The following is a 14,566-nucleotide window of genomic DNA, read 5'->3' on the forward strand; positions in this document are numbered from 1 at the left end:
ACTTTTAGAGCAGTTTTCAAGAAATGTATTAATTATAGTATGTACATAACATTAGCAACATGATTCTCAACAGTGCAACATTATTATTATTATTATTATTATTATTATCATTAACGTCCTGAACAACTGTCCTCAGTCCACCTCTTCAATGGTGGGCCCCTGGGAGCCGGCCTGGGCCTGCCCCCCACAGCCTCCTGCAGGCCCCGCCCCCTGATACAACTTGCTGATGATCGGCTGGCACACTCGTTCCAGCCCCTTTTGCTTGTGCTGGAACTCATCCTTGTCGGCCAGCTGGTTGCTCTCCAGCCAGTTGAGGGTCTGCTCACACTTGTCCATCAGCGTCTTCTTGTCCTCCTCACTCAACTTGGCCGCCAGCTTCTCGTCCTGCACGCTGCTTTTCACGTTGAAGGCGTACGACTCAAGATCGTTCTTGGCGGCAATTTTGTCCCGCTGCAGATCGTCCTCGGCTTTATACTTTTGGGCGTCGGCCACCATCTTCTCGATCTCCTCTTTGCCGAGACGGCCTTTGTCATTGGTGATGGTGATCTTGTTCTCCTTGCCGGTGCTTTTGTCCACCGCCGACACGTTCAGGATGCCGTTGGCGTCCACGTCGAAGGTGACCTCGATCTGCGGCACGCCTCGGGGAGCCGGCGGGATTCCGCTCAGGTCAAATCGTCCCAGCAGGTTGTTGTCCTTGGTCATGGCTCTCTCGCCCTCGAAGACCTGGATGAGGACGCCCGGCTGGTTGTCGGCGTAGGTGCTGAAGATCTGCGTCTGCTTGGTGGGGATGGTGGTGTTGCGTTTGATGAGCGCGGTCATGACTCCTCCGGCCGTCTCCAGGCCCAGCGACAGTGGCGCCACGTCCAGCAGCAGCAGGTCCTGGACGTTGCCTGAGGTGTCCCCCGTGAGGATGGCGGCCTGGACGGCGGCGCCATAAGCCACCGCCTCGTCCGGGTTAATGCTCTTGTTCAGCTCCTTGCCATTGAAGAAGTCCTGCAAGAGCTTCTGGATTCTGGGGATCCGCGTGGAGCCGCCAACCAGGACCACCTCATGGATCTGGCCCTTGTCCATCTTGGCGTCCTTCAGGGCTTTCTCCACGGGCTCCAGAGTTCCCCTGAACAGGTCGGAGCACAGCTCCTCAAAGCGAGCCCTGGTGATGGAGGTGTAGAAGTCAACGCCCTCAAAGAGGGAGTCGATCTCCAAGTTGGCCTGCGAGCTGGAGGACAGCGTCCTCTTTGCCCTCTCGCAGGCGGTGCGCAGCCTCCTCAAGGCCCTTTTGTTCTGGCTGATGTCCTTCTTGTGCTTCCTCTTGAACTCGGCCACAAAGTGCTCCACCATGCGGTTGTCGAAGTCCTCTCCGCCCAGATGCGTGTCTCCGGCGGTGGCTTTGACCTCGAAGATGCCGCCCTCGATGGTCAGGATGGATACGTCGAAGGTGCCGCCACCCAGGTCAAAGATGAGGACGTTGCGTTCGCCGGACTTGCCTTTGTCCAGACCGTAGGCGATGGCGGCCGCTGTGGGCTCGTTGATGATCCTCAGGATGTTCAGGCCCGCGATGACGCCCGCGTCTTTGGTGGCCTGCCGCTGGGAGTCGTTGAAGTAGGCAGGGACGGTGACCACGGCACTGGACACCGGTTGGCCCAGGTAGGCTTCGGCAATCTCCTTCATTTTTACCAGCACCATAGAGGAGATCTCCTCTGGGTTGAATTCCTTGTTCTCCCCTTTGTACTGCACCTGGATTTTGGCCTTGCCTCCATCAGCCACCACCTTGAAGGGCCAGTGCTTCCTGTCCGCCTGCACCACCGGATCATCGAACCTCCTTCCGATCAGTCGCTTAGCATCAAACACCGTGTTGCTTGGGTTCAACGCCACTTGGTTTTTGGCGGCGTCGCCAATGAGCCTCTCAGTGTCGGTGAACGCCACATAGCTGGGCGTGGTCCTGTTGCCCTGGTCGTTGGCGATGATCTCCACTTTGCCGTGCTGGAAAACACCTACGCAGGAGTACGTGGTGCCCAGGTCGATGCCAATCGCAGTGCCTTTCGCTGAGACCATTTTGTTTTGTAGTCTGTCAAGATGCTCGTCTGTGAGGACGACATTACAGCAACACATTAAAAATCATTCACCCATTTTCAAGACCTCTTATCTTCATTAGGAAGTCTTCAATGAGTCTAACATTCAATGGGGGAAGATGCCGGAAAACATAAATATGATGACATAAATTTATTTAATATTACAACATAATGAATATCCAAGCTAAATAACAAAGCATTCAACAGGATGCAGTCTAAATACATGGCATCATTCCCAACAGTTTAAATATAAAGCAAAAGTAAAGTGTCCTTTCCAGAGAATAAAAGTGTTTACTTACATTGAAAAGTGTTCTGTGATGTTTCTGACTCTCGTGGATCTCTTGTGAATCTTCACTTGTGGAACTTGTTATCCTGCGCTGTGTGTCAGCTGCTTTTATACAAGTCCAGCTGTCATTCTGGACACTTCCAGACGTTTCTCCGTCAAGTGACATCACATACAAAACCACTTCCGGTTGGTGTTTTCAAAATAAAAGAAAACTGTTCTTGCAATATGGGCAATTGTCAGGCAGATAAAGGATTTTACTCTTATTTTGAAGGCAAGGTCGGATTACAAGAGTAACCAGTGACGCAAGTTTCATCCAGAACACTCTGGAATCTTGGCGATGCAGCGTGAATTTGTAGTCTCTGCTTGAGTTGAACACAGAGGTTGGGAGTTAGATTTGCCATAAGCAAACTAAAAAAAAAAACTATCCACCTTTACATCTATTTAGCTGTTATGTTGTTACAGTCTGAAGAATTAAATTGGAATAATTTAAGAACAGTCTCCGGTTCGAGTCCAGGCTCGGACCTTCCTCGGTGGAGTTTGAATGTTCTCCCCGTGCCCGCGTGGGTCTTCTCCGGGTACTCCGGTCTCCTCCCACATTCCAAAGACATGCATGGCAGGTTAATTGGGCGCTCCGAATTGTCCCTCGGTGTGCGTGTGAGTGTGGATGGTTGTTCGTCTCTGTGTGCCCTGCGATTGGTTGGCAACCAGTCCAGGGTGTCCCCCGCCTACTGCCCAGAGCCAGCTGAGATAGGCGCCAGCAGCCCCGCGACCCTTGTGAGGAATAAGCGGTCAAGAAAATGGATGGATGGATGGATAATTTAAGAACAAAATCACTGTCCTCTGAGTGTCACCCAAAAATGTCCTACCTTGTTCAACCAGCTAAGCCTGCGACCTTGATTGACAGGTAGAAAAAAACAACCTCTGAAATGCTCTTCCACTAGATCAGTGTTTACCAAACAGGACTACACGTATATTTCATTTTATCACAGAGGTCCATGACCCCAAGCTGACCCCAGAGGTTAAACTGAGAACACCTATACGTCTTAAAGCTATACGCCTCGAAGCTAATGTCAACAAGAAAGCCTCAACGTTTCATGCTTCTTTCATTGTATGCAAATTTCTTTTTAAATCTAATCATCTAATCATGAACTATATAAAAATCCCTTTAGCAGTGATTCTCAATGACTCCCTCTAATGTAAAATAATTACTGGCCAAGTGCAGTTCAGTTGTTTTTAGCTTGTATGTTCAATACATTTGCATACAATATTTAGAAACCGGTCTTAAACATTTATTTGGATATCTTGGTGTATGTGCCATAAACGCAATCATTATTTAAGCACATTTAAAAAAATAAAATAAAAAAAACTATATTTGAGTTCAGAGTTAATGTTCAAAATGTGCACAATATTCCAGTGCCTTACAATCACATTAAAAAGTACTTTTCTTAGGAAAAAATTACAGTAATGTATTTTAATGTCTTCATTATAGTACTTGGAGACCTATATTTTTGGGGGGTAAGTTGGATAACTAAGAAGCAGGGAATGAGTGATTCCCAACACAGCCTCTTTTTTTTTTCTTCTTTAGTTTGAGTTACTATACATATAAATTAATTAGATTTATGATTTCATTGGTTGAATTACATAAAATTTACACACATACATTTGATAGACAGTTTTTTATATTTCATAATAGTTTCGTTAAATTAATGACGTCATTTGCAAAAATAAACTAGCGCCTAGACTTTACTAGTATGTTCTCCCTGAGTCGCCACGATTCCAGTGTTCTGCATGAAGCTTACGTCACTTGTTACTGTTGTGAATCGTCCTTGCCTTCACAATAAGAGCGAAATCCTGCCTGTCTGCCTTACAATTGCCCATAATCCACTATCCTGTCTTTTATTTTGAAATGACCAAACGGAAAGTGGTTTTGTCGGTGATGTCACTTAATGGAGAAACGTCTGGAAGTGTCCAGAATGACAGCTGAACTAGTATAAAAGCAGCTGACGTACAGCGCAGGAGAACAAGATCCACAAGAGAGCGACGAGAGCCAGAGACATCACAAAGCACTTTTAAATGTAAGTTAATACTTTTATTTTCTGGAAAGGACACTTTACTTTTGCTTTGTATTTAAACTGTTGGGAATGTTGCCATGTATTTAGACTGCATCCTGTTGAATGCTTTCTTATTTAGCTTGGATATTAGCGCAGGAGAACAAGATCCACAAGAGAAGATTCACAAGAGAGCCACGAGAGCCAGAGACATCACAAAGCACTTTTAAATGTAAGTTAATACTTTTATTTTCTGGAAAGGACACTTTACTTTTGCTTTATATTTAAACTGTTGGGAATGATGCCATGTATTTAGACTGCATCCTGTTGAATGCTTTGTTATTTAGCTTGGATATTCATTATGTTGTAATATTAAATAAATTTATGTCATCATATTTATGTTTTCCGGCATCTTCCCCCATTGAATGTTAGACTCATTGAAGACTTCCTAATGAAGATAAGAGGTCTTGAAAATGGGTGAATGATTTTTAATGTGTTGCTGTAATGTCGTCCTCACAGACGAGCATCTTGACAGACTACAAAACAAAATGGTCTCAGCGAAAGGCACTGCGATTGGCATCGACCTGGGCACCACGTACTCCTGCGTGGGTGTTTTCCAGCACGGCAAAGTGGAGATCATCGCCAACGACCAGGGCAACAGGACCACGCCCAGCTATGTGGCGTTCACCGACACTGAGAGGCTCATTGGCGACGCTGCCAAGAACCAAGTGGCGTTGAACCCAAGCAACACGGTGTTTGATGCTAAGCGACTGATCGGAAGGAGGTTCGATGATCCGGTGGTGCAGGCGGACAGGAAGCACTGGCCCTTCAAGGTGGTGGCTGATGGAGGCAAGGCCAAAATCCAGGTGCAGTACAAAGGGGAGAACAAGGAATTCAACCCAGAGGAGATCTCCTCTATGGTGCTGGTAAAAATGAAGGAGATTGCCGAAGCCTACCTGGGCCAACCGGTGTCCAGTGCCGTGGTCACCGTCCCTGCCTACTTCAACGACTCCCAGCGGCAGGCCACCAAAGACGCGGGCGTCATCGCGGGCCTGAACATCCTGAGGATCATCAACGAGCCCACAGCGGCCGCCATCGCCTACGGTCTGGACAAAGGCAAGTCCGGCGAACGCAACGTCCTCATCTTTGACCTGGGTGGCGGCACCTTCGACGTATCCATCCTGACCATCGAGGGCGGCATCTTCGAGGTCAAAGCCACCGCCGGAGACACGCATCTGGGCGGAGAGGACTTCGACAACCGCATGGTGGAGCACTTTGTGGCCGAGTTCAAGAGGAAGCACAAGAAGGACATCAGCCAGAACAAAAGGGCCTTGAGGAGGCTGCGCACCGCCTGCGAGAGGGCAAAGAGGACGCTGTCCTCCAGCTCGCAGGCCAACTTGGAGATCGACTCCCTCTTTGAGGGCGTTGACTTCTACACCTCCATCACCAGGGCTCGCTTTGAGGAGCTGTGCTCCGACCTGTTCAGGGGAACTCTGGAGCCCGTGGAGAAAGCCCTGAAGGACGCCAAGATGGACAAGGGCCAGATCCATGAGGTGGTCCTGGTTGGCGGCTCCACGCGGATCCCCAGAATCCAGAAGCTCTTGCAGGACTTTTTCAATGGCAAGGAGCTGAACAAGAGCATTAACCCGGACGAGGCGGTGGCTTATGGCGCCGCCGTCCAGGCCGCCATCCTCACGGGGGACACCTCAGGCAACGTCCAGGACCTGCTGCTGCTGGACGTGGCGCCACTGTCGCTGGGCCTGGAGACGGCCGGAGGAGTCATGACCGCGCTCATCAAACGCAACACCACCATTCCCACCAAGCAGACGCAGATCTTCAGCACCTACGCCGACAACCAGCCGGGCGTCCTCATCCAGGTCTTCGAGGGCGAGAGAGCCATGACCAAGGACAACAACCTGCTGGGACGATTTGACCTGAGCGGAATCCCGCCGGCTCCCCGAGGCGTGCCGCAGATAGAGGTCACCTTCGACGTGGACGCCAACGGCATCCTGAACGTGTCGGCGGTGGACAAAAGCACCGGCAAGGAGAACAAGATCACCATCACCAATGACAAAGGCCGTCTCGGCAAAGAGGAGATCGAGAAGATGGTGGACGACGCCCAAAAGTATAAAGCTGAGGACGATCTGCAGCGGGACAAGATCACCGCCAAGAACGCTCTGGAGTCGTACGCCTTCAACGTGAAGAGCAGCGTGCAGGACGAGAAGCTGGCGGCCAAGTTGAGTGAGGAGGACAAGAAGACGCTGATGGACAAGTGTGAGCAGACCCTCAACTGGCTGGAGAGCAATCAGCTGGCTGACAAGGACGAGTTCCAGCACAAGCAAAAGGAGCTGGAACGGGTGTGCCAGCCGATCATCAGCAAGTTGTATCAGGGGGCGGGGCCAAAAGGAGACTGTGGGGGGCAAGCCCAGGCTGGCTCCCAGGGGCCCACCATTGAAGAGGTGGACTGAGGACTGTCGTTTAAGACATGTTAATGATAATATTGCACTGTTGTTGTTAATGTAAATATACACTGTAATTAATAAATTTGTTGAAAAATGCTATAATGTCTGATCCATGTGTGTAGGTAATGTTTGACCAAGTCAACCATCATCGATGGGGGAGCAGATTTATATAAAAAAATTAATTTAAATATTTTCATCGGGATGGGGCTGTCAGGTGGATGAATAGCTCGGGGGCACCCACTCCGTCGGCACTCCCCACCTTTGCCGCTGACGGCTTTTTCAGCCATTAATTGAACCGGGACAGTCTGATAACCCATTAAAAAGGCTAGCTTTAGGACCCCGCGGAGACCATCGCCGGTGCTGCGCTGCAGCGTCTGCGGCTCGAGAGGGAGAGGGAGAGAGAGAGAGAGAGAGAGAGAGAGACGGAAGCAGGCGGGGGAGCGCGAGACAGCAGCGAACGGAGAAGACCCGGTAGAGCGCGAGGGAGGGAGAGAGGGAGTGAGAGAGAGAGAGAGAGAGCGAGGAGGGGAAAACGACGGCCGACAGGGTCGGACGATACGGTAAATACAAAGATTACATTTTGGCCTAGCAGATGTTTGCCTTTCGCTCGAAACACAACCACCTCGGGTAGTCATTGCAACGAAACGGTGGAGGGCTGGAGCTGTGCGCGAAGCCTCAGAGTGAACTTGGGAGTTTTTTCTTTTTCGGGGAGGGTGGGAGGAATGTCAAATCAAATATGGGGGGCTGTAATGCTAACATATTCCAACAGAGCGTAAACCGCCTCCCGGCGACACCGCCAGGTAACATTAAACCGGAACGCTAGCCGTCCCCTTTTAACCCAGCGGCACATAAACGGAGGAGCGAGCCGAGCCGAAGTGTCGACTCCGCGGTGAGCGAGCACACGGGGACGCGCCTCCGGGGTGAACGGGTGCATTCGGTCCAAACGCATGCGTGCGTGTGTTTTACCTGACCTAGCAAAGCTTATCTCCGCCATACACAGGCACATCAACAAGCCCGTGTTTGTGACCGTCTTCCAGCAACACGCTGGGGATTAGATGCTGTTTCTTTTTTGTTGTTTTTTGACAAGTGTCAACCGCTGAAGGCCGCGTGAGGTCGCTTCTAATATTAATTGTCATAAAGCTGGAGTATGTTAAGCTAGCATAAGGACTCAACTGCATTTCCGGCATGTGCCTATAAAGTAAAAGTTTCTTCGGACAACGAGTAAATACTAAACAGAGCTTAGTCCCACCGTATTCCTCTGTAAAATGTCATCAAGCTATTTGTTTATTTGTTATTAGCTTGACTGAAGTTTATCATTGTCTCGAGTAGGGCCAGGCCACATGGCCAAAAAAATAAAATCTCTCTTTTTTTATTTTTTATTTTTCATTTATTTATTTTTTTAAGTCATTCCGCATGATTGTGATTTTATTTGATTGAAGCAATAAACACAACATTTATTTAAAGGTTTCATTTATTCAAAATAGAATCCTGTGCAAAACGTTCAAACAACAATGCATGCCAATTTTAAATTAATTTGAACACAAATGTAACATTCATAACTTGTGAAACTTTTAAAATATTTATTTTATGTATTTTTAAAATATTATTATTATTAATAGTATATTTAATAAATATTCATGTATAATATTTACATGCACCTCGATTTCACGATATATATATACATATATATATGTATGTATGACCCATTTCTTTCAGCAGCTGCTTCTTCCTACCTTAGACTTAATCAATGAAGCATTTCCCACCCCTCTGGCAACAATTTCTTTCTTCTTCTCCCACCAGTTCAGGCTTGTGCTTGGACCTTTGACAAGAGTCTAATTTAAAAACCCGCTGGCAATACAGCTGGAACAATTTCTGTTCCATACACTTTCTATAGGCCTGTGACGTCTGTTCATGTGAATGCGTGTGCATGTGTGTGTGTGACCTACATCTAACTCACTTGGAGGAAGGAGTTGGCCTGCAGATTGAGCAGTGAGACCCTTGGGGTGTTGGATGGTTATTGTACACCCTTTTCTGCAAAGTTTCCACCCATGGTTTTCCGCTGGCCCGCTGCCTGACTGTCTTTACAGTGCAGGCTGATGTAAGGCAACAGTGTGAGGAGTGACATACTGTACTCCACAACAGCTTCGGGATTTATAAATCAAACATTTTGCTTTCTTTCTTTTTGTCTTCACTTAAAAGTCTGACATTGATAGATCTTGCATCACACTCCCGACGTGCAGTACTACAGAAATTGTACTTGCAGATGTTAGCAATGACGTGATGTTGGCAGCACATCAGAAGTTTTCTGATGTAAGTTGGCAGCACTTTATTGTAGTGGTTAGCATGTCTGCATCGCAGCCAAGAGGTCCTGGGTTTGAATCTTGGCTCAGGCCTTTTTTGTGTGGAGTTAACATGTTCTTGCATGATTGTGTGGAGTTTTCTTTTCCAGATACTCCCGCTTCCTCCCACAGTCCCAAAACACGTATGGGAGGTTAATAATAGACTTGAGAATGTCAATGATTGCCTGTTTGTCTCTGTGTGCTATGCGATTGGCAGATAAGTTGAGGGTGTGTAGAAAAGTGATGGATGGATGGATTTGTGTGTTTTAGTGTACTGGTGTGATAAGTGGCAAAGTTAACATTTTCTAACAAATGATCATCCGCTCTGTGGTCATCGTAGGCTCCAGCTGACCCCCTAATGAGGAAAATGGAGGGATGGAAATGAGATTTTGCAGAGGCACCAGATCAGGTGAGGAAAAAGTTCAAACATTGAAAATTAGATGACGCTTTCACATGGCCAAAAATCTTCTATCGACGCAAACTTGCTGTTTTATTCACTCGTGTTTTGCATGTTTTCTCTCTGCTTTTTAGGAGAGGGGGAGGACTGAGTGATTGTCGGACAGTTTGAGGGGCAGTTTGAATGACGACGCACCTGCTGCTTCTGAGGGACTTAGATTTTCTACGTTTTTATTTTTTAACTTTGTAAAATTGCTTTCGTCATGCCGTCCAACAGTCCTGCAGTCGCCCAACTGCCCCAGACACCCGAAAACAAAACCTCCAACGATGTGGTAAGATTAATGCATAGTTTCTTGTTACTCTACTTGTCACAGCAAGTGTATTTTATTCCCACAAATTAAAATACTTGGCAGGTGTCTTCTCTGGGACATTGTCAAAATCTCTTTTTTAGCCTAGCTGAAATCTGCCTGTTATGAACTCGGTTCTGACTCCTCATTCCATTTGTGTGCAGCATAACAGCGAAATTCTGATTCACCGTGTTTGCTTTTAATACTAATGACTCCATTTTACCAATCAAACGGAGCCCGGCGGTCACATGTAGTGTGTTGTACACATTTAGAAGGAACACAATCTGCAATGTAAACGCAGCACTGGTGATAAAGTTGTAAGTTGGCAGAATCCACATCGTTTGTGAGTAGTGCAATAAATCACAGCATTGCAGATAAATGTGGAAGTTCATTATAATCAAATTATATTGTAGCTATATAATTTACAGCTTCCTCCTGGTTAGCCTACTGTGCTGTTTCACAATTAGTTTATTGTGGATAACTTTGCCTTTGTTGTTTTAAATCTCAATTATCGCTATCATGTTGAGTAATTTCTATATTTTAATTTTTTTTTGCTAACAGAAATCGCGAATAGAAACAGCACATAATAATACAGGAGGGTAGAAAGAGAGAGAGAGAGGAGAGGACACAATGCTCGAAAGGAAAATGGAGAGAGCAAGTTAGGTGTGGATGTGGCAAGCGAAAGAAAGAGGACAGGCTGTCTGATGCTGATGGGATCCTCCTCTTCCCGCCCGGCTTGCAGTCTGGTTGCCTAGCAACTGCTGCAGCCTAAAATAACCCGCCACGAGTCCGAAATAGACCAAAGATATAGGAACAGATTGGCCAGTGCGTTTGTGCGCTTTGACACTTGATAACATTGACACGGCTGAGCGGGCTTCTCAATACGTCGTCGCTTAAAACGATTTCCTTTGCACTTGTCAGTCTCCCGATATTCCGTCCATTCGAGAGATGGCGACTGCCATATGGACAGCCAGCCAGTGCTAGCCGTTCGCCGTGCTGAATGATCATCCAGGAAGTGACACCAGAGCGTTTAGTCAGCGCGGCGGTCCTGTCAGAGACAGTTGCTAAGCAGTTTCTGCACCTTAGCAACCGCTCTCCTGTCACTGCAGCGCAGGGTCCGGTCGAGGAAGCAGGGAATGGGATCAGATGGAAAACGCCGTTAGTCTGACTGAAACCAGAATGTTGACGTTGATGTCAACACCATACTCTCGCTGAAGTCGTCTTAAAATCACATTTCAAAGTAGCTTGATCGGAAATTGAATTTATCTTGCATCTGTATGGTTAGACTGCTTTGGAATTAGATCATATTCATGTGCATGCTCTATGGCTGCAAGATGTTACCAAGAAGCAAATAAGGTTAAATGCACAAGATAAGAAAACAAAGTGGATCACACTCTACCAGGGGTCTGCAACCTGCGGCTCTGGAGCCACATGTGGCTCTTTCGTCCCTCTCATGTGGCTCCCTGTGGATCGCTAAAAAAAAATAATAGAAGAAGAAATTAATGAATTAATATATTTTTTACATTTTTATTTTTTTATTTATTTTCTTCAAAATAAATAATGATTACATAAAAATGAATAATATTTATTTTAAAATTTTAGAGAAAATATTCTTCCAATAAATTAATGATTAAATAAAAAAAACAACAACATAATAATTAAATAGTATTCAAAAAATAGAGTCAACATTTTAAAGTTGTTGGAAAAAGAGAGATGTCCAAAAAGGAAGAGGAAAAGCAGAAAACTACCATAAAATGTCCATGGAGAAGGCATGAGGTTAACAATGAAGTATGAAATTAGGCTAGCTTTTTAGCTTTAAAAAAAGTTATGTTGAAGATATCATCTTTCTATCTACAAAAATAAAAATATAATAAATAAATAAAAAATCAAAGTTTGTGTTTACCCAAGAGCAGCAGGAGATCATCAGGAACTGAAGAATTGTTTTATCAATGTACCAAAACTTAACAAGCTCACTTGAACTTGTAACAGAGGTAAATCGGGTTAACACACCTTACACATAATGCTTCAATTAGGTTTTAGCATAAGGTAGAAAACTAAATAATAAAAAGCATCAGTAGACACAACTGCTAGAATACAAAAGCAGGCAAGAATCTCAATGAATGACACAGCAGGAGAAAATTATTACAGAAAAGGGAGGCGACTCAAACTCAATCCAAACAAATTCCAAAGACTAATGGCAACAGTACAGTATGCGGTGCGGCTATTACTGCGGTGTTTAACATGACCTATTTATGTTTGGCTGCAGAGTGAAGATGGAGCCGACCAGGACAGTCCAGAGGAGGCGACTGTGGGGAGCCCTCCAAACAAGCGCCGAGTGGGCCGTCCGAGCAGGAAGCGCAAACAGTTTCTTCCTGTGAGTACGATCTGCTTTCAGTCGGCCTTGCACCAACCTCTTTGGCCTATAAAATGGATTTACTCCGCAATCACCACTTTGATCATGTTCTGATGCTTTGCTGAGGCCTGCAGTGTCCGATCTTGTTGACACTATTGGAGATGATGTCTCCTACAGCCACGAAAGGTCACTCTTTTAGAGAGCGTCACTATTTGACAATCTTGGGGAGTCATTCTTTGGCACGGGACCTGTTTAAACTTGTAATTAGCATGGATGTGTTTCCTGCATTCCTGGCATTGCTGAGCATCAACCATATAAGGGCCCTATTTTCGTGCAATGCAACTGTGCGCATGATGGAGAGTTTTCTTTGTTATGGTATTTTGCTAGACTAGCGCAGGTAGAATTTATATTGCGCCATTGGCTGACTTCCGGCCAGTCGATCGATTCAATTACTGTACATCCACCACACACGTCTGCGCCACAACTTAGAGCTGGTTTTAGCTAGTCTAAAATCTAGTCTACTTTTGGTCACCAAATTGCCAGATGCACCAGGGGTGTGCAACAGAGTACGCCTATCAAGGTATCGCATGGTCTACCAAATTCACAAACTTTTACACCGACCGCACGGGCAGCTATCTACGAGAATATGGCCTTAATCCTCACTATTATTCTCGAAATAGAAACTGTTACTTTACTGTTTCATTTGATTGTGTGAGCCTCAAAATGCAACTGCTGCTGATTGCTTTCTGCTTGTCTAAAATAGTGGCCAGACATGAGTGAATCTTATCAGCTCACTCTCTCTTGTAACTTTTTGTCAGATGTAAGTGATAAAGAGAAGCTTGATCCCTTTGGCTTTTTTTGGGGGGGTGAGTTTGTGTTGAGAGCTGATGTTGAAGGTTGGCACTGAGATGATTGCGATTGTTGTGTTATACATTTTGCTCCAAAATGCTAATCCTGAAGTTTGTGTCAAGCAGTTACTGTTTTATAGACCATATATCACAACTGACATCTTGTTTTTCTAATAATGATTTTTTTTTTTCATAATACACATTATCATCTTCTGTGGTGTGAAGTCAAGTTCCAAGTTCAAGCCCTCTACATTCCTTTCACGGCAATAATTTCATAGTAAATTCAGGTTATTTCAAGGTTTTCAATATGTCTTTATTCATCTCTGTGTCTTTTACATTAGTCTCTCCTCCAGTTATTCCAAACAGCAAATATCCTCCAATAGTGGACAATAATAGATATCACACCACAAATAATTGGCGCCTGTGGGGGGAAAATGCTGGTTAAAGGTTGCGGTGACAGACTGTACAGTAACAGTAGAATAAACGCTAGTAAACATTTCAACATTGAGCAAAAATGGGATTGGAAAACAATTTATTGTCTGTCGTCAAAATAGTTAATGTGGATATAAGCGTTATTTTGATGTCTTCTCCCCCCCATTTCCCTCTCCCATAAGTATCGTGTGTGCGTGTTTGTCAAGTCAGTACAGCTGATTAAACAAAATGCTCGCAGTCAAAAGCAAAGATTGAGCCAACCTGTCATACACATATGAACCAAGTGCAGTCATGTGTGACAGGGAGCGGGTTTGATCATGTTTTGCTGTCTAACCAAGTGGGCAGGCTAAGCGTGGGCATGTCTCACACAAACATGCACGCAATGTTGCAGTTTATTAAACTGTAGCAGAAATTTCCAGAAAGTTCCTGTTTCCTTTCCTAAGATTATGATACGTGGTGTCTATCATTTTCTTTGTATTCTCGTTGACAAGTTTGACACCTTAGATTGCTAATATGATATTTAAATAGTAAAACTGAGGGAGGTTTGATACAGGAAGTAAACATTTTCTTATTTTAGATACGGGTGTGCATGCTAGCCAACTGCTAGCTCCCCTTAACAAAACACCAACAGATGAGATGACCTTGACAGCTCACACTTTTCTTTGCAAATGTTATTTAAAATGAATAATTCCTCTGGTGAATACAGTCCAAACAGTCACCACTTTCACAGCCATTCCCTCTTTTCCCGTTTTTAAAGTGGCTGCTTTAGAGAAGCTTGAAAGTGCTAATCCTTTCCTGGCGACGAGCAACTAAGCTAACGCTAGCTAGCTTGTGGCCCAAATGGCAGCACTGAGATATTTATGACTGTTTATCCACTTGTTGGACTCCTCAAAACCGGCTATGACAAAAGTGTCTCTGAGTCGGCACCTTGGCTTGTCTCGCGCACGTACGGGACGCTAATTGGGGATGGCTAATGTATGTTAGCC

The 14,566-nt window shown here is 45.5% G+C and overlaps 3 protein-coding genes across 9 annotated transcripts in view; 2 read left to right on the forward strand and 1 right to left on the reverse strand.

The window, feature by feature from the left end:
* Positions 1-10: 10 nt before the first annotated feature.
* LOC144010595 (heat shock 70 kDa protein 1-like) lies at positions 11-2,499 on the reverse strand. The gene is made up of 2 exons (XM_077510979.1): positions 2,369-2,499; positions 11-2,081 (listed from the first exon to the last, which is right to left on the reverse strand). Exon 2 carries the CDS (start codon positions 2,050-2,052, stop codon positions 133-135), a length of 1,920 nt encoding a protein of 639 aa, XP_077367105.1. The 5' UTR covers positions 2,053-2,081; positions 2,369-2,499; the 3' UTR covers positions 11-132.
* A 1,785-nt stretch (positions 2,500-4,284) lies between these two features.
* Positions 4,285-6,967, forward strand: LOC144010559 (heat shock 70 kDa protein 1). Its single transcript, XM_077510931.1, has 3 exons — positions 4,285-4,430; positions 4,546-4,635; positions 4,923-6,967. Exon 3 carries the CDS (start codon positions 4,952-4,954, stop codon positions 6,869-6,871), a length of 1,920 nt encoding a protein of 639 aa, XP_077367057.1. The 5' UTR covers positions 4,285-4,430; positions 4,546-4,635; positions 4,923-4,951; the 3' UTR covers positions 6,872-6,967.
* A 319-nt stretch (positions 6,968-7,286) lies between these two features.
* The window catches only part of LOC144010058 (DNA (cytosine-5)-methyltransferase 3A-like), a 36,751-nt gene continuing 29,471 nt past the window's right edge, over positions 7,287-14,566 (forward strand). For 6 of the 7 annotated variants that reach the window (XM_077510138.1, XM_077510140.1, XM_077510142.1 and 3 more), the window contains exons 1-4: positions 7,287-7,425; positions 9,545-9,613; positions 9,736-9,932; positions 12,214-12,321. In XM_077510138.1, the coding sequence (XP_077366264.1) occupies positions 9,864-9,932; positions 12,214-12,321 (177 nt within the window). In that variant the 5' untranslated portion in view covers positions 7,287-7,425; positions 9,545-9,613; positions 9,736-9,863. Of the gene's footprint in view, positions 7,426-7,607; positions 7,755-9,544; positions 9,614-9,735; positions 9,933-12,213; positions 12,322-14,566 lie in introns of those variants that run through there. The other variant, XM_077510139.1, reaches the window with a different exon arrangement.

The sequence above is a fragment of the Festucalex cinctus genome, chromosome 21 (genome assembly GCF_051991245.1).
Source record: "Festucalex cinctus isolate MCC-2025b chromosome 21, RoL_Fcin_1.0, whole genome shotgun sequence".
Lineage (NCBI taxonomy): Eukaryota > Metazoa > Chordata > Actinopteri > Syngnathiformes > Syngnathidae > Festucalex > Festucalex cinctus.

Excerpts from the sequence above, each read along its gene's own strand:
- LOC144010595 (XM_077510979.1), bottom strand. The coding sequence starts at position 2,052 with ATGGTCTCAGCGAAAGGCACTGCGATTGGCATCGACCTGGGCACCACG.
- LOC144010559 (XM_077510931.1), top strand. The coding sequence starts at position 4,952 with ATGGTCTCAGCGAAAGGCACTGCGATTGGCATCGACCTGGGCACCACG.